This window comes from Halichoerus grypus, chromosome 3, assembly GCF_964656455.1.
Source record: "Halichoerus grypus chromosome 3, mHalGry1.hap1.1, whole genome shotgun sequence".
NCBI classification, from domain to species: domain Eukaryota; kingdom Metazoa; phylum Chordata; class Mammalia; order Carnivora; family Phocidae; genus Halichoerus; species Halichoerus grypus.
In genome coordinates this window covers 109,144,516-109,164,608 of record NC_135714.1, presented here as the reverse complement: position 1 = coordinate 109,164,608, position 20,093 = coordinate 109,144,516, and the positions used below count along the sequence as shown (strand labels likewise).

At 38.0% G+C, this 20,093-nt stretch overlaps 2 protein-coding genes across 3 annotated transcripts in view; one reads left to right on the top strand and one right to left on the bottom strand.

Moving 5' to 3' along the window:
• The window catches only part of ABHD18 (abhydrolase domain containing 18), a 53,082-nt gene extending 37,922 nt beyond the window's left edge, over positions 1 to 15,160 (bottom strand). Inside the window, exons 1-4 of the mRNA XM_036079420.2 lie at positions 14,829 to 15,160; positions 6,371 to 6,541; positions 3,753 to 3,861; positions 3,009 to 3,093 (exon numbers count right to left, since the gene is read on the bottom strand). Of these exons, the coding sequence (XP_035935313.2) occupies positions 3,009 to 3,093; positions 3,753 to 3,844 (177 nt within the window). The 5' untranslated portion in view covers positions 3,845 to 3,861; positions 6,371 to 6,541; positions 14,829 to 15,160. The remainder of the gene's footprint in view (positions 1 to 3,008; positions 3,094 to 3,752; positions 3,862 to 6,370; positions 6,542 to 14,828) is intronic.
• A 51-nt stretch (positions 15,161 to 15,211) lies between these two features.
• The window catches only part of MFSD8 (major facilitator superfamily domain containing 8), a 40,363-nt gene continuing 35,481 nt past the window's right edge, over positions 15,212 to 20,093 (top strand). For both annotated transcript variants that reach the window (XM_078069224.1, XM_036079419.2), the window contains exon 1: positions 15,212 to 15,378. In XM_078069224.1, the coding sequence (XP_077925350.1) occupies positions 15,314 to 15,378 (65 nt within the window). In that variant the 5' untranslated portion in view covers positions 15,212 to 15,313. The remainder of the gene's footprint in view (positions 15,379 to 20,093) is intronic.

Here is a 20,093-nt window from a genome sequence, read left to right as displayed (position 1 = left end):
TTTAACTAGGATTGCACTGCGTTTTTTGAAAATGGTAAGGAGACCCAATGTGTATGATATGAAATTTCTAATCCAAGAAGTTTTTATATTTTAGTCTTTGTGCCTCCTAGTATGGTTTTAAAGTTTTCTTTTTGTATAATTTAGAAGAATAAATTATTTGATAAAGGAGGTAGCACAGATTAATGTGAAAGGGAGTAATAATTCAACAAATAATGTTGGGACAACAGGCAATTTGGTAAGAAAAAAAGGAGATTTTAGAGCCATAAGTAATATAGATTTAAAAATTAAGCTACAACTCAAGAATAAAAAGATGAATAACCCAGTTAAAAATTTGGCAATGATTTGGGGCACCTGGGTGGCTCAGTCAGTTAAGTGTCCAACTCTTGATTTCAGCTCAGGTTATGATCTCAGGATGGCAAGATCAAGCCCCATGTTGGGTTCCACACTCGGTGGGGAGTGTGCTTGAAATTCTTTCTCTCCCTCTCCCTCCGTCCCTCTGTCCCCTGCCCTGTGCTCACTAGCTCTAAAATAAATAAATAAATCTTAAAAAAAGGCAATGATTTCATAGGTATTTCTTCAAAGAAGATATGCAAATGGCCAATAAGCACATGAAAAGATGCTCAACATCACAGTCATAAGGGAAAGGCATATCAAAAATCACAATAAAATACACTTCACACCACTAGGATGGCTGTTTAATACAAATATTAGTGAGAATGTGGACAAATTGGAACCATTATACACTGCTGGTGGGAAAAGTAAAATGGTGCACTTTGGAAAACAGTTTTCAGTTTGTCAAAAAGTTAAACATAGAATTACCATATGACCCAGAAATTCCAGTCCTATATATATCTAAATAATTCAAAACATATATCCACAAAAACACTTACACATGAATGTTCATAGCATTATTATTCATAATAGTCAAAAAGCAGAAACCTAAATGTCCATTAGCTGATAAATGGATAAACAAAATGTCACATATCTATACAATGGAATATTATTTAACAATAAAAAAGTGAGGTATTGTTAGATAACATGGATGAAACTTGAAAATTTGTTCAGTGAAATAAACCAGACACAAAAGGCCTCATATTAAATGATTCCATTTATATGAAATGTCCAGAATTGGTGGATCCATACAGAATAGCAGACTAATGACTGCCAGCAGAGAGAAGGCTGTATGGAAGTGGGAAGTAACAGCTAATGGGTATATGGTGTCTTTTGGGAGAGATAAAAATATTCTGGAAGTAGGTAATGATAGTGGTGATGATTGCACATCTTGGGAATGTAGTAAAAAACAACAACACTGAACTGCACACTTTAAAAGGGTGAATTCCATGGCAGATGAAAATATCTTGGTTTTTATTTATTTATTTATTTTTTAAGGTTTTATTTATTTATTTGACAGAGAGAGACACAGCGAGAGAGGGAACACAAGCAGGGGGAGTGGGAGAGGGAGAAGCAGGCTTCCGCCAAGCAGGGAGCCTGATGCAGGGCTCGATCCCAGGACGCTGGGATCATGACCTGAGCCGAAGGCAGACACTTAATGACTGAGCCACCCAGGTGCCCCTATATCTTGGTTTTTAAAAACCAAGAGAGACGGTGATGGGGAGAATACAGGGAGAGGAAGGAACTCTGTAAGAATGCATTCTAAAACCTTAACAGTAACTCCTCCTTGGGAGAGAAATGGAATTAAGTGGTGGAAAGTGGCAGAAAGTTAGAGTTTTGATTTTTTACTTGGTATAATTTTAATTTGTCTAAGTCTATGATTTTTAATAGAAAAAAACAGCGATAATAGAAATATTTAGCAAAATTTGAGGGAGAAGTGTTCTAAATCCAGAAGCTACGGAAAGAACAGCTATATGGTATAGAAAAGGGATTTCCAATTTATAAAATTTTGTTTTTAGCAGTGGAATAGTTTTGAAAAATGAAATCTCCTAAAGTTATCCAATACATAAGAGATGAAAGTAGAGTTACTTTGGTTGAAGGACAATGAGGGATGTGAAGCCCATACATTTGTACCCCCTCCCCAACAATACCTCAATTATCCAATTACATAAACCTAGAACTGCTTTACAGAAAAGTGTATGGTTGCTAAAAAAACAAAGCTATTTCAAATATATTTTCTCATCGTCTCTATTATTACAGCATTTTCTTTCTACCCTTCTCCCATCAATTAACATAACATTTCCCTGATGTTATTTAGAAGCTGTTTTGGGTGGGTGCCTGGGTGGCTCAGTCAGTTAAGCATCTGCCTTCAGTTCAAATCATGATCCCAGAGTCCTGGGATTGAGCCCCACATCTGGCACCCTGCTCAGCGGGGAGTGTGCTTCTCCCTCTCTCTCTGCCCCTCCCCCTGCACTCTCTCTCATTCACTCTCTCTCTTAAATAAATAAATAAATAAAATTAAAAAAAAAATAGAAGCTGTTTGGCAACAACTTCTCATGTGCTGATTCTCCAACTAGAATACTTCCCCGTATTACTTATAGTTCTTCTGAGATGTTGAATAATTTATTTTAACCCTCCTGATCCTAAAGATACAAAACAAGGCTCAAAAAGATCGAGACTTAAATAGTTTCTTGTATTTAGGCAAGTACTAAATATATGCTCTCAAATATACATGAATGATAGTTATTATAAGCATCCTCTTAGGACACATATAGTATTTAATAATATTAAATGAAAAATCTATACTCATGTTTTAGTGTTTACTGTTATTATAGTCCAACATTCAACCTACTCTTTGTTGTTTTTTTTTAAAGATTTTTATTTATTCGATAGAGAGAGCCAGAGAGCACAAGTGGGGGGGTTGGGGGGGGCAGCAACAAAGGAAAGGGAGAAGCAGGCTCCCTGATGTGGGACTCGATCCCAGGACCCTGAGATCATGCCCTGAGCCGAAGGCAGACGCTTAACCGACTGAGCCACCTAGGCACTCCCAACCTACTCTTGACACATATTTATGTTAAACCAGAATTTCTGTAACTTCATTTCTTTTATTTAAATACCTTATCGATGTGTACTGGATAATCACTTGAAACCAGATTCTGACATCTTTCTCGATTTCCAATCATCTTTCTGAATTCGAAGAGTCTATTATGATAAGGGGGAGAAAGGAAAAATTCAGTATGCCCATTGTATTGAGAGTGTATAATGCTGAAAAATTTGCAAGTCCAATTTATAAGCTATGTCAAAATTTAATTTGAATCATTAGAGAAAAAGATGAGGCTATTGGTTTTTATTCAAGCTGGACATTTTGTCTCATAAAATATGTGAGAAATATCATTGTTCAGAAAGCAGTTAACATATACAAGACTCAAAATTAAAGCCATAAATCCTGAAAATTCATTTTCTTAAGTCCAGATATTTCCATGAGCTACAGTATAGCTCAGCTTTATTGTCATTACAAATTCAAGTTACCCGAGGAAGCTCGGTCCCTGGAAACTCTAAGCAACTTAAAAATAATTAAAGTTAAAAATCTAGCTTGTATTTAAGAGCTCTTTATTTTTAATTTTATTTAATTTTAAAATTACTTTTAAAATAGTTCAATTTATGATTATACGGTTTAAAACTTAAGAGAAATAATTAAAAAGACAAATGACAAAAGGAAATAATTACGTTTTATACTTCAATGCTTAATTTACCAGTCACTTTATATTTATAGTAAAGGATTTTATCACTGAAAAAAAATTTTAAATGTTTACTACAACAAATTTAGAATAAGCAAATTTGGGAGAAAAAAAAATGCTTACCTTTTGAGATCTTCTGGCCTCCCCCATCCTCTGATAAAAAGTTTTGTGAGGAGAAGTCTCCGGTATAGAATATCTAACTTGCTCACACCCATTAGTAGCAAACAAACATCTATGAAACAAGATTTAAAATGACTTTAAAATATTTTATTTTAGGCAGCAGGTCAATTTTCTAACCATCTCTTTAAATATCAGGTAAAAATTAAAGATTGATCTACTCTCTTTGCAACTTTCAAATATATAATATATATTTTTAACTATAGTTACCATGCTGTACATTACATCCCCAGAACTATTTATCTTATAGATCTTAGAAGTACTCATCACAAGAAAAAAAATTGTAACTCTGTTAGGTGATGGATGTTAAACTTATTGTGCTAACCATTTCACAATATATACATCCATCAAATCATTATGCTGTAAACTTTAAACTAATACAATGTTATATATTAACTATACATCAATAACACTGGAGAAAAAATTGAAGACTGAGATTAAACTATGTACCTTGAATTTATTCTCTTGGATATAGATATAGAAAAAAAGAACTGGGATGAAAGTAGAGAAGATGAACTCTGTATTCCTTTAGGGCAGGATCTTCCCATCCTCAGCACAGTGACTAACAGTAACACTCAGTATTTATTGGATAACAATTGTAGTGGCTATTACTTATGTAGTACTATATTATCTGCCAGGCACCATTTTGTAAAACTATACACACTCACACACCCACCCACACACACACACACATACACACACTCCTGTTTAAACCTCCCAGCAACTTTATGAAAAAGGATCTATTACCCCAAGATGAGGAAACTAAGCCACAGAGAAAATAGGTGATTTATCTAAGGTCACACAGCTAGTGGTAGGCTGAGCTAGAACTGAATCCCTGGCATACAGCGAGATCTAACTACTATTCTACACTGCCTGTCTACCACACTAGAGTGCATGAAAAGTAATAATTAAGCAATGCTAATATGTTGTAGCACTTTTCTATTTTTTCCAAATATTTCTAAATTTTTTTTTGGTTTTTGATTTTTTTTTTTTTAAATATCTGCCTCTGTCTTTTCAAATTGAATGGTGTAGTTCTGACTTGTGGGCAAAACCTGATTCAGTTTCAGGGTTTATTCTACTTAGAAAAATGGAAAATAGTGAGCTTTAGTGAGTACTTATCTATTATTTTGACTGTTCTCATGGAACCACCACTTATGTTTTATACTTTTGCTCTTTGATCTGTAACAAAATACAAGTTTAACTTAATGCTCCTCTTTGTTTACATAGGTATACAATCTAATCCACCATCCAACTGGGCTGGCACTTTATTGTTTTTATGACTGGAGCAGCAAAACCAAATCCTTCATATTGCCTGTCTCACAACTCTCAGGACCAAGAACAAGCATTTACTAGATAAGGTACTTGTTAAGCAATATAATCTATAGTATTTAGTATTTTTTAATACCACCCAACTCTCTTTTTCCCAATTCCCATGTGTTACTCAATTTTTATTCTTGATAAAAATTTGGTTGTGGCATAATCTTGCTAAGGAAAATAACCCATAACGTATATCCAGCTTTGTTTATACTACTTATATCACCATCATAAATAAACAAACTGGTATTCTGATTACTAGACGACAATGAATTATCATCAATTAGTTCCCCAAAGCTAAACCATTCTAGGACGGCCTAACACAAACTTAAGTTTCTGAACTTTTAAGAATATTACTTTTTTTCATGTAAGCAAAAAGTATTTATTAAATGCTTACTATATGCCAAGAATTATTTTAGGCCCTGTGTTATAAGATGACCAAGGCACATTCTTCCTCTCACAGATCTTATATTTTAGTGGAGGAAAACAAATTACCAAAAAAAATAAGCAAAGAATAGATAGATAATGACAACACTATAATGATAATATAACAAGAGAGTGTGATAAATACCAGAAGGCTCCTTTTTTTTTTAATTTTTCTTAAAGATTTTATTTATTTATTTGACAGAGAAAGACACAGCGAGAGAGGGAACACAAGCAGGGAGAGTGGGAAAGGGAGAAGCAGGCTTCCCGCCGAGCAGGGAGCCCGATGTGGGGCTCGATCCCAGGACCCTGGGACCATGACCTGAGCGGAAGGCAGATGCTTAATGACCGAGCCACCTAGGCGCCCCCAGAAGGCTCCTTTGATAGTCGAAAAAAGTCCCACTTAACCAAAGAGGTAACATTTAAGGCAAGACCTATATAACATTAAGATGCTGGCCAAGACTTTAAACTGTAAATCTCATTAAAATCTATACTTCCTGAAGTCTACTCATGGACAATATTCCAATGAAATATGTAAAAACTATCTAGTCGTTAGGTAAAGGTAAAGCACAGGAACAAATAATTAATGTAAGAGGAAATGCAAGAGAAAATGATCACATAAGTCTCTATTTGCTAATTCAAAGATGCTCACTGTAACATTTTAAAATTCAAACAATACAGAAGTAGGTAGAGTAAAAAAAGGGAAGAATAATCTTGTTTCCATTACCTCCAATTCTACTTTTCAGAAATATTTAGTACTAACAGTGTGGAATCTTTTCTTGTTGACATTATTTACTTACCTATACAAACTTTAAAAAAAAACTTACTAGTTACAGGGGCGCCGGGGTGGCTCAGTCGTTAAGCATCTGCCTTCGGCTCAGGTCATGATCCCAGGGTCCTGGGATCAAGCCCCACATCAGGCTCCCTGCTCAGTGGGGAGCCTGCTTCTCTCTTTCCCACTCCCTCTGCTTGTGCTCCCTCTCTTGCTGTGTCTCTCTCTGTCAAATAAATAAATAAAATCTTTAAAAAAAAAAACCTTACTAGTTACATTACACATTTTTGGCAGTATTTAACAACAATATACAGTATAGGAGCAGTATTTAACAAAAATATACAGTATAGGAGCACCTGGGTGGTTCAGTTTGTTGAGTATCCAACTCTTGGTTTTAGGTCAGGTCATGATCTTGGGGTTGTGGGATTGAGCGCCGCAACTGGCTCCATGCTCAGCACAGAGTCTGCTTGAGATTCTCTCTCTCTCCTTCTCCCCCTCCCCCCTGCTCCCACTCTCTTTCTCTCTCTCTCAAATAAATAATCTTTCAAAAAAAAAAAAAAATATATATATATATACAGAGTAAAGTCTCTCTTCTTTACTTCCAAGTTTCCTCTCCTCCTAAAAGGTAAACACTGTATTTAATGCTGTATACCCGTGACCTCTATCCGTTTATACATGTACATATATTTTAGGAGTTTCTGGTGTGTTTGTTTTTAAACACAAAAGAGACCAACTTCATTGTTTGTCTTTTTCCAATGTTGTTCCGCACCCTGCTGATTTATAGGACTGCCTCATTTTTTTCTATTAAGAGATGAGCTTAGGGGCGCCTGGGTGGCTCAGTCATTTAACGTCTGCCTTTGGCTCAGGTCGTGATCCCAGGGTCCTGGGATCGAGCCCCACATCGGGCTCCCCGCTCTGCAGGAAGCCTGCTTCTCCCTCTCCCACTCCCCCTGCTTGTGTTCCCTCTCTCGCTGTGTCTCTCTCTGTCAAATAAATAAATAAAATCTTAAAAAAAAAAAAAAAAAAGAGATGAGTTTAGCCCATTTATATTTATCACTATGGTATTTTTTGGGTTTCGTTCTTTTAGACTTTTGGTTTTGAGTTTTCATTTTTTAAAAATTATTCACATTTAATTGTTTTACATTTTAGTGTATATAAATTTGAAAGAGATATATTTAAAGTTCAATATGTCATAATGGCTAAGAGCATACACTCTTCCCTGGGTTGAATCCTCTACCATGTGACTTTGACCAAGTCACTTATCCTTTCTGTGAGTCATCTGTAAAATGGGAATAACAGTACTTACCCCTTAGGATTGGTATGAGAAGTAAATGAGTTACCATTTATGAAGCATTTAAACAGTACTTTGCAAATTTAAGTGCTATACCTATGACTAATAGCAACAATATTATTGATTATCCTTATTGTGGGGTCTCCCAATCAAATGGGGGGGCCATCAAATGTGGGGTGATCCAATCAGGTAGAGGCTGGGGGTACAGGTGGTGAAAGAATTCACCCAAGGCAGAATAACAGAGATAAAAGTTTACGGAAGTGGCCGGCAGGACAGCAAAGCGAAGACTATCTGCCACAAGACAGTGGTGGGAGGCCACAGTTTGAGGGCAGAGTGAGGGAGTACAGGGAAGTATGGAATTTTCCCTTTTTTGGTAATCTTACTAAGGTAATCTTAGGTAATAAAGCACGGGGCCTGGGGGAGCAGGGTGGGCAGAGGGAGAGGAAGAGAGAGAATCTCAAGCAGACTCCCGCTGAGTGCAGAGCTCCAAGCAGGGCTTGATCCCAGGACCCTGAGATCATGACCTGAGCAGAAATCAAGAGTAGGATGCTTAACTGACTGAGCCACTCAGGCGCCCCAACTAATTCCTATTTTTTAAATCTAGAAATCTTCGGGGCACCTGGGTGGCTCAGTCGGTTAAGTGTCTGCCTTCAGCTCAGGTCATGATCTTTGGGTCCTAGGATGGGGCCCCACAGTCGGCTCCATGCTCAGCGAGGAGTTTGCTTCTCCCTCTCCCTCTGCCCCTACCCCCGGCTCATGCACTCTCTCTTTCAAATAAATAAATAATCTTTAAAAAAATCTAGAAATCTTCTATAAACTTAGATCTAGCTCTAAAACCTATATCCCATTTTTAAAACCCCTTTCAAGCAGCTCTTACAAGTGTTGTTTTAGTGTTTGAATGTCTATAATGAGTTTTCCATATACATCCCATTTATGATTGTCATAACTTATAAAATATCCTTTTTGTAATGTAACCAATAGTATGTTCAATCCATATATTAACTTAGTAACACTGTTATTATTATTTTTTTAGTCTTTCCATCCAGAGTTTTACTTCCTCCATTAATATTTTATTCTATCCTTTAAGTATTTTTATGAAGCATGTTACATGACTAACAAAATATTTAGTATTTGTGATAACTACTATGAATAGGATTCCTTTTTCCTTATACTTTCTCTTTAGATTAATAATACTATTTCCTAAGAAAACAGTTTATTCTAGATTTTTTCCTTTAATCCCACAACTTCTGTGTTAGAATTGCATTCCAGGAATGAGTATATCAAATACTTAGGGGGAGATTTATTCCTCTGTGATGGGATATGCATCTCTCCACCATACCATGCTATTCCTCCAATTTCTTACAAGCTAAGCCATATCAGAAACCCAAGATCACAAGTCATAAAGTGAAAAAGTTCTATGCATGTTACGAACTTTCAGGATTACACTTCTTAATCTACTATCCTAAGGATTTTTATAAGCCTGCCTTTAAAACAGATTTCTGATTTTATCTGATTAATATTTTTCTAAGGTATCTTTAATAATACACCTAATTAGGAGAGAATAATGATTTGAAAATGAAAAAAAAAGCTAAAGTATATTTTTAAAAGTAATCTGTACTAAATATATCCAATTACAAAATGATACATTGTAGAATTCTGCATGGAAAAATATTAAATAAATGACATAAACATAAAATCTTAGTGTCTGTTGTAACAAGTTTAAAAATAGTATCTCAAAAGAACAATGTTATAAATAGAATAGAGGAGAGATCCTGCAAACTTTTCTATAAAAGGTTAGATAGTAAATATTATAGGCTTTGCAAGCCAAGAGGTGAAATCAAAGGTATTGTGTAGGTGCATAAAAATCACAAAAAAAGAAAACTAATATTCACATAATTTTTACTGAGGAAATTTAAAATATAATAATAATAATAATAAGCAATCTTTTGTAATATAGGTCTAGAAATGAGAGGAGTAAAATTTTTTTCTTGGGATTTTGTGTAATGGGGGTTCAAAGTTAGTGCTCTTATCACTAAATTGAGTACTAATGTTCATGTGCAAAAACTATTCTTAGTTTATGGGCCATACAAAAGCAGGCAGGTTGGCCCATAGGCCATAGTTTGCTGACCCATGGGCTAGAAAAACCAAATAAATCATAGATATGTCACAAATGCCACAACAATGTCACAAATGCAAAAATACAACTATAAAACACTACATTAAAATGATAAATTATCCAATCCTATAAAATGGTATAGGTAAAATGTAAATATTGATTTTAAAAGAATTAAACATGTCACAAGGTAGACCTAAAATTAGTATTCTATCTAAAACAAATATTAGTTATTTAATTAGCTGTGTTTTGTCTGCCTTCTTAAAATTTGTAATTTGGTAGCTAAAAGGTGGAAAAAACCCACGTGTCTGTCAATGGATGAATAGATAAGCAAAATGTGGGGTATACATACAATGGAATATTATTCATCCTTAAAAAGGAATGAAATTCTAACATATGCTACAATGTGGAAGAACCTTGAGGACATTACGCTAAGTGAAACAAGCCAGTCACAAAAAGACAAATACTGTATGATTCTACTTATATGAGGTTCCTAGAGCAGCCAGATTCATAAACAGAAAGCAGAATGGTGGTTACCAGGGGCTGAGGGGACAGGAAAAGGGGTGGGTATTGTCTAATGTGTAGAGAGTTTTGGTTTTGCAAGATGAAGAGTTCTACAGATGAAGGGTGGTAATGTTTGCACAACAGTATGACTGAACTTAATACCACTGAACTGTACACTTAAAAATGGTTAAGATGGTAAATTTTATATGATGTGTATTTTACCACAATAAAAATAATGGAAAAATTTAGAAACTGGAGTTAATTTGATAGTCTCTCTACAAAATTCTTCAGAAGTTAATTGATACTTTCTTGGTAACTTTCTCAGGAAGTATAAGTAGTTCATTATCCTACTGATCTAAGAACAGAACTCAAAGCATGTATTATTCTCTTCAAAAAAATGCTACGGCATAATTTAAATATTTAAACACCTCACTAACGCCTTTAAATAGAAGAATTTGAAGAACAGACCTCTTTAATTGTTTCCCCCATCTTCTCAATTCCCCTTTCTTGAGGATTAGTTTCCAAGAACCCAGCCTACATGGGTTTTCTGCTTTAGGGTCTCATCTAGCTTCAATCAAGGTGTCAGCTGGGCTGTATTCTCATCTGGAAGCTTGACTGGAGAAAAACTTGCTTACAAGCCCACTCAGCTTGTTAGCAGAATTCATTTCTTCACAGCTATAGACCTGAGAGTTTCAATATTTTACTATTGGTCAGCCAGAGGCCAATCTGAGCTCTTAGGGACTATCCATGGTTCCCTACCAGGTGACTCTCTCCACAGACGTTTACAAAAGGGCAGCTTACCTCTTCAAGGCCAACAGGAGAGTGAGACTGAGTGTTCTAGCAAGGCAGAGTCTAATATAACTTAATGTAACCATGGGAGTGTCATCCCATCAACTCTGCCATATAACATTTCATCATCATGGGCCATTTATTTTCTCTATAGTGGCTGGAAAAGGATGGGGGTTAATGTCTTCCTTTGTAACATAAACACATCAATAGCAGATTCCATATTAGCATTAAAAAATCCCAAAATTCTGGGGCGCCTGGGTGGCTCAGTTGGCTAAGCCGCTGCCTTCAGCTCAGGTCATGATCCCAAGGTCCTGGGATCGAGCCCTGCACTGGGTTCCTTGCTTAGCAGGGAGCCTGCTTCTCCCTCTCCCTCTGCCTGCCACTCACTCTGCTTGTGCTCTCTCTGTGTCAAATATATAAATAAAATCTTTAAAATAAATAAATAAATAACCCCAAAATTCCAACACTTGTATTTTACAGTAAGAAGAAAACTGTTCATGAAACATCCCATTTTTCTACTCAATATTCTTCTAAGATGGTAATCAAAGGCAAATATACAAAAGTAAAAAGTTCAAGAGAAGCAGGAAAGGACCTGAGAACAATGAACTCTTTGAATATTTTGTAAAGTAGCATTGTTTATTATACGTCTAAGTTGTTTAGTCATTTCTAATTTTCAACCCTATACCAGAAGAGCTTTCCAAATCACTTTAATTCCATATAATATGGGCCATAACAATCAGCACCTCAAATCTAGAGCCAGCATATTCCTTGCTATATTTACCTGCAGTAAACCACTGACCAATAAGTTACAGAAAGTAAATCAAACACACACATAACCTGCTGTAAGTTTGGCTATAGAGTTGAGGATTACAAAGAACTTCTTAAATCCCATTTCAGTCCCAAGAACAATATTAATGGCCAGGTTTTCTGGGACGTTCTAAACACGTAAGTCTAGGTAGGGCTAACTGCTATCCCGTGCCACCATGAACAGATAATAATTCAAGTCCAGAGTAAAGATAACTCCAGTTCACCAAAAAGAGGCACCATCTAGAGCCACATCAGATACTTAAAGCATCTACTTCGGGCTGGATTGACACCAGTGAGCTTCTGCAGAGACAGACCCATTTTTGAAGTATGTATCAAGCCAAACTGATAACAACTGTCATCTATATATATATATAAATTTTTTTTTAAGGTTTTATTTATTTATTTGACAGAGAGAGACACAGCAAGAGAGGGACCACAGCAGGGGGAGTGGGAGAGGGAGAAGCAGTTCCCACCGAGCAGGGAGCCCGATGTGGGGCTTGATCCCAGGACCTTGGGATCATGACCTGAGCCAAAGGCAGACACTTAAGAGCTGAGCCACCCAGGCGCCCCTGTCATCTATATTTTTATATAGCCAATGCCAAAGGAAAACTCAAAGTACTTCTACAAAAACAAACTTCTACAAAAGTAGAAGTTCTATTACAGTGCCAAGGAATGAAGTCTTTCCTAGAAATGAGCTCTATTGCTGAAGTGGCACTCAGTATCTGTATGCCATATAGTACTTTTATCTCCTATCACTCTAATACTTAAGCATTTACACAATGCAATCCTAATTTTTTTCTGGATTTTTATCCTCATGAAGTTGATACATAAATAGGAAGTTTATTTGTTCATTTGTTTTGAGGGGTGGATATCTATTCTAAGCAGTCATCTAAGGAAATTCAAGAGATGATTGTCTCATATCCTCATGTGAAACATTCAGCAAATAATCTAATCTCTTTTCAAACTTGGTTCTTCTTTTCCATGGCTTTAAAGAAAGTAATTATGATTTTTAAAAGATTTCTTAAATGTTTACTTTGTTTAGGTGCACTGTTCTTAAGAAATGATTTTTTTCTTTCTTTTTTTCCCTATGGTACAATACACAGAGCTTATTTAGATTTCACCGTTTTTTGTTTGTTTTTTTTAAAGATTTTATTTATTTATTTGACAGAGAGAGACACAGCGAGAGAGGGAACACAAGCAGGGGGAGTGGCAGAGGGAGAAGCAGGCTTCCTGCTTCCTGCTGGGGCTTGATCCCAGGACCCAAGGATCATGACCTGAGCCGAAGGCAGACGCTTAATGACTGAGCCACCCAGGCGCCCCTAGATTTCACCGGTTTTACACACTCATTCCATATACTTTCGTGGTCTAAAGCCATCACTTGGAGGTAGCAATGGAAAATAGCAGTGTCAGAAGACCTGGGTTCCTTCACTAGCTATGTGACCTTGATGCCACCTTAATCTATAAAAGGGGAATAATAACTGGCCTACTATACACACAGTTGCAAATTATTCAATTTATATAAAAATTGATCACCTGTTTTAATATATTTTAAGAGATATAGGAAAAGATTCTCCTTAAAATTCTTTTCATAGTAAGGCTGCTGGTGAAAAAGCACAGGCTTTACATTCAGGAGTCCTGTGTTTCTTGGATTCTTGCTTTGTTACTTATTTGTGGTGTGACCCTAGGAAAATTAACTATTCTCCATGCTTTCGCTTTCCTTGTATGCTTGACACAATCCCAACTCAGAAGACTGTTGTAGGGATTAAATGAGGCAAATCAATAAGCACTCACTCAACATATATTCATCTAGCAATTATTCTGCTTGGTGCAATCCTGATTAAAAGTCCCTTTGTGAAATACACACACACACACACACATCAGACTTAGGGGATTAGAAGTCAATGATACATTAAAGCAACATTATGGCAAAAAAATATATATTAAATTTTTTTTTTTTTTTACCTATATACCTTCTTGGAACCAGTCATAGGAATCTGATAAGTTTTTTGAGCTGTTACAAACAAATTTGCAAGACTGAATCCAAGCACAAATATATCAGGTCTGGATTCAGAAAACAGTTCTGAACTAACAGAAAACACATTTCAAATTTAGCTGCTCACGAGTGGAATGTCCCTGACAGGATAAACACAAGAAGGTCACAAACAAGACAAAGGTTACAAGTGATGGCACATACTACACAACAGATAACTAATATAGGGTCTGGCATAGGTAACTGCTTATAAATATTGGTTGAAAGAATTGAATTGAGTCCCAACTCTGCCACTTTCAGTCCAAGTGACTCTGGGTAAGTTGTCAACTTCTCTGAATCTTAGTTCTCTATAAAATAGAAATGTGTCTGCTTTATCTCTCTCATAGGAAAGTTGTAATCAAGTGAGATCACATGAGAATGTACTAGCACTAATAAAACAATTATGACTACTGCTACCAACTACCTTACAAGCCTACTTGTAGAAAAGTAACATGTTAATATGTAAGCACCAGGAAAGAGACAGCATCAAGACCTACTGAAACAAACAAACAAACAAAAAAAAACACAAGTTTTTTCTAAAAATGGCATTTTCTTTATGATGAAAGGTGCTGGTCACTGCTAAATTGGTGCTGGGCCTTTTCTAACCCCTAGATTACAGCAGCAGGGGCTGCTAGTGGTATCTTGCAAGACTGAATCCCCCAGTTGGCGCAGGAGACAGTGAGATGCCGATCTGAGATCCCCAGATGAGAACAAGGCACCACAGGGAAGGTAGTTAGCCTTTGTAGTTAGCCGAGCGAGAAAACAACAGCGCCAAGACAATTCCACCTTCCACAGGGATTAGAGACCGCCCGCCAGCCTAACTCACTCGGGTCGGCCAAAGCGCGCCCTAAAACCCCGCTTCGTCCAGCGCCCGGGACCTCCGCGTCTCCGGCCAAGCCCTGCGTCCCCCGTCCCTGCTTCCTGGCACGTACGCAGTGTGTCGAGAGGCTCGGGGAGCGCGGCCTGGACCGGCTACTTACTCACTGTCCGTTCTTAGGGCACCTGCTGTCCAGCCAGCCGAGCCTCCTGGCGCTGTCCTTTCCCTGGCTCCCAGGACTTGCCTTCCGTCGGAGCCACAAATGCAGTGACAGCAACCTCTCCAGGAACCCAAGACTAAGAGGCCCAGACAGCCAAGCCTAGAGGGACGAGCCCGGGGCGGGGCAGCCGTTTAGACACGCCCTGAACCCTCCCCGGTTGTCTCCCAAGCAGTCCCGGGCGGCCGAGAAACTCGGACCTCAGGAGGAGGGCTAGGACACAGGGCCCCGCCCCTGATTTCTTCCCGCCCGGCGCGGTCCGGACTCCCCCGTGACTCTCTCCCTGACCTCGGGGCGCTCCGCCCACTTCCAGTTGCCGGGCACGCACGCGCACTTGCTGACTTGTTTTGACAGCTTTGGCCAACTGGGATGGGAGGGAGCAGGAGGTGTCGCGAGAGCTGGCCTCACACCGCCTCGTGGGCGGTGTAACTATGGCGAGCTTGGGGATCGAGGCAGAGCAAGAGCCACTCTTAGGCGACTGCACAGCCGGAAGCAGGTGAGCGGATGTTGGGGAAAGGCCCCCTCACCTTCCTGCACTGTTGCCACTGGCCCCTTTCCCGGCGTCAGCCTCACGGGCCCGAACGTGGGATTCAGGGCGGCGGGAGGCTGTGGCCGGTCGCGCGAGACCGGGTGATGTGCTCCTGCTGCTGAGGAAAGAAATTTCGTCGCGCGGCGCGATGAGCCAGCGAGTTCTGGTGAAGGTGTTAGAGAAATTCACACTGCGTCTTGGACCTTCACTCCCAACGGTGTCGCGGCCATTAAACCACCGCATTCTGCGTTCCTCTACGGAGCTCATCAATTTACACGTTTCACAAAAGTTTCGAAATGATGGTTTTAATTGATACTTGAAGAAACCTCTCTTAGTATTGACTTAATTGCGTGATAACTTTTTGATACTTCGTTAGCAAGTAAACCTGTACAAAACGAGCATACCTTTCTCCTATGCCAAACGTATAAAGACTAATTTCTTAGCGTTTAAGGATGAACTGTACTTCGACCCTTATATTTCTGGTTATTTTGATCCTACTTTATGGACAGTAATTCAGAATTGTTCAGTTTGTCTCTTACTACTTAGTTAAGTAACTATTTTTGTCTTTAGGAAAACGGAATTAAATATTATTGTGTTTGAAACAATTTATCAAGTAAATTAATACACAGTTAAGCTGTCAACGACCATGTTAATTTTTGCACATTTGTCTCTCTTAAGCACCAAACTTTCATTTTAACCACTTTGTTTGAAACTCTTTGGGCAGTGTATTTCTCTGGTCCCCGATTTACTAAACGGAATATATGTATTGCAATTTTATCTACATTTTATCTTGAGATCAATACAATTATTATCAATCCCGAAATATTCCATAATACAGGGATGTACTCAGGGCCTACTGAGACATTTTGGACTATTTGCTTCTATACTAGTTTATTATACACAATTTTTTTTTTTAAGATTTTATTTATTTATTTGAGAGAGAGAGAGCATGAGCAGGGTGAAGGGCAAAGGGAGAAGCAAATTTCCCCAGTGAGCAGGGAGCCCATTGCTGGGATCATTACCTGAGCCTGAGGCAGATGCTTTAACCTACTGAGCCACCCAGGCGCCCTTTACTTTCTTTCACTTTCTTACTAATTTATACACTTGCTACACGTTTAAAGTTTTATGTCTGCTTTTCTACCTATTCTGTTGCTGGCAGACTATTCCTCATCATGTTTTGTTATGTATTGACAATCCCTGTTTTTGTTGCTGTCAGCAGCCTCTCTTCTCCCAACTTTATTTTGAGATTTCTAGTTTGCTTCTGCTTTGAAAACCATTTCTAAGCTTAATAGAATTATGTGCAGTTAGAACATGGAAGCTATGACTAAGGACTAACCATCTCTCTTAGGTGCATGTGCTTCAGTGCATAGACTTTGTGACATTTGGATTTCTCAAAGTTCTTTTTGCTTCCACCTGGTTCTTGACTATTTTTCAGATAAATTCAGGATCCTTGAGTTAATAGTTGGATGTGGTCTTACGGTATATATTCTGTCACCATGTCCAAATAAATCTACTTTAAAAAAGGAATTCTTTTTCTTACTCTTTTTTTTTTTATAAGATTTTATTTATTTATTAATTTGACAGTGAGAGAGACACAGCAAGAGAGGGAACACAAGAAGGGGGAGTGGGAGAGGGAGAAGCAGGCTTCCCACGGAGCAGGAAGCCCCATGCGGGGCTTGATCCCAGGACCCTGGGATCATGACCTGAGCCGAAGGCAGATGCCCAATGACTGAGCCGCCCAGGTGCCCCTCTTTTTCTTACTCTTATGTACTCTTATGCTTCAGATATGTCTGAGTGATTGTTTGAGGCTCATTAGGGTGCATCTAAATTCAGATGTTCTGTCCATAAACAATACTTGATTGAGGTTCTAGATTTAGCATTTTAAAAATAAGGGTGTATTTTTTAAATAAGGTATATTTTGGGGTGCCTCGGTGGCTCAGCCAGTTAAGCATCTGCCTTCGGCTCAGGTCATGATCCCAGAATCCTGGGATCGAGCCCCGCATCGGGCTCCCTGCTCCGTGGGGAGCCTGCTTCTCCCTCTCCCACTCCCCCTGCTTGTGTTCCCTCTCTCACTGTCTCTCTCACTGTCAAATAAATAAGATCTTAAAAAAAAATAAAAATAATAAGGGTGTATTTTAAGAATAATACAATAAGCATACTGTGTTTTAAAACGTAGATTCGGGCTCAGATGGTTAAGCGCCTGCCTTTGGCTCAGGGCATGATCTCTAGGTCCTAGGATCGAGCCCAACGTCAGCCTCCCTGCTCAGCAGGGAGTCTGCTTCTCCTTCTTCCTCTGCTTCTCCCCACTGCTCCTGCTCTCTCTCTCGCTGTATCTCTCTGTCTCAAATGAATAAATTAAAAAGTTCTTTAGAAAAAAAAAAACATAGATTCCCTAGTAAAATGAACATACATATAACTAATTGACAAGCCCTGTTCGCTTTGAGTAAATTGTAGAAACTACAGCCTAGTTCACCACCAACTTTTTCTCACTAAGAAGGTTAGTTTTAATTTACTGGTCTGGTGAGTCCTTAGTGGTCTCCACTGACCCCATCTATAGTGTTTAAGAGAACAAAGTATTGGCAAACTTTTTCTGTAAAGGCCCAAATGGTAAATATTTTAGGCTTTGCAGGACAAGAGGCAAAATCAAAGATATTATAGAGGTACTTAGATAGCAAGAAAGAAAAATTCTCACAAAAAATTTTAGTAATGAAGTTTAAAATATAATAAATGAGTAAAATTTTTTGCAATACAAATCCATGAGAGGAATGGAATTTCTTTTTAGGAGTGGCATTTTTCTTAACTAGAGTTAAAAGTTGATGTTTTCTAACAAGTTGCTTACAAATATTCATCTGTAAAAACTATTCTCCAGTAGAAACTGGTGATCTAGAAACAGGTGATAACGTTGGATTTGGACTAGAGACTATAGATTGCTGATCCCTCTTTTAGATTATCCTAAAATGTTAACAGGTACTTAAAATTTTTCTTTGCAGCTCTAGTCCAGTTTCTGTATTACAGATAATATCTGCGACTTCTGGTCTTATAGAGCATATCCTTATAGAACATTCTCAGTTTATTTTTGCCTTCTAAATTTTATACTGTAACACCATTACACTATTCTGTCAATGAGCACACACTTTTTTCTCTTATCTTCTTTGAATATGGGTTCTTTTTTGCTCTTCAGTAGTTCACAAATGCTCTCTCTGGTAAATAGTAATTTTATTTTTCCTCAGTAAATTCAGAGTCATTTTTTGGGTTGTTTTTTTTTAAATAAAGATTTTATTTATTTATTTCTCAGAGAGAGAGAGAACACAAGCAGCGGGAGTGGCAGGCAGAGAGAGAAGCAGGCTCCCCGCTGAGCAAGGAGCCTGATGCAGGACTCGATTCCAGGACCTTGGGATCATGACCTGAGCCAAAGGCAGATGCTTAACTGAGCCACCCAGGCATCCCCAGAGTCATTTTTTGAAAATAAAGTACTGCTGTTTACCCAAGAGTCCTTGTATTAAATAATGATCTATTGAACCTAAATTTGGCACTGTTTACTTATTTCTGTTACATTTTATTTAACTTATTTTGGTGATCAGTTCACTCCAGTATTTCATGTATTCTTCCCAGTTTTTAAGTTACAAGTTTGACAAATTGTCTTGGAAGTACAGCATTCCTTCTTGTGCCTTTGTGATACAAGAAAGAAACCTTCAGATTACTTCATCTTAACCATGTGATATGGTTGGTTGAATCATCACAATTAAGAAAATATAATAAGGGACGCCTGGGTGGCTCAGTTGGTTAAGTGTCTGCTTTTGGCTCAGGTCATGATTGGGATTGAACCCAGCATCAGGCTCCCTGCTCAGTGAGGAACCTGCTTTTCCCTCTCCCTCTAGTTGCTGTTCCCCCTGCTTGTGCTCTCTCTCTCTCTCTCTCTCACTCTCTCTCTGTAAAATAAAATATATATAAAAAAGAGGGCGCCTGGGTGGTTCAGTTGGCTAAGCAACTGCTTTCCACTCAGGTCATGATCCTGGAGTCCTGGGATCGAGTCCCACATCGGGCTCCCGGCTCAGTGGGGAGCCTGCTTTTCCCCCGACCCTCTCCCCTCTCATGCTGTTTCTCTTTCTCTCTCAAATAAATAAATAAAATCTTTAAAATATATATATATATAATAAAAATGGTAACTTGGGGCATCTGGGTGGCTGAGTCAGTTAAGCCTCCAACTCTTTTTTTTTAAATTTTAATTTTATATTTTAAATTTAAATTTAGTTAATTAACATATAATGTATTATTAGTTTCAGAGGTGGAGTTCAGTGATTCATCAGTCTTATATAATACCCAGTGCTCATTATATCACATGCCCGCATTAACGTCTACCACCCAGTTATCCCATCGCCTCACCCCCCTCCTCTCCAGCAACCCTCAGTTTGCTTCCTTTGATTAAGAGTCTCTTATGGTTTGTCTCCCTCTCTAGTTTCGTCTTGTTTTATTTTTTCCTCTCTTCCCCTTTGATCTTCTGCTTTATTTTTTTAAATTCCACATATGAATGAGATCATATAATAATTATCTTTCTCTGATTGACTTATTTCGCTTAGCATAACACCCTCTCTACTTCCATTCATGTCATTGCAAATGGCAAGATTTCATTTTTTTTTAAAGATTTTATTTATTCATTTGAGACACAGAGGTACAGAGAGAGA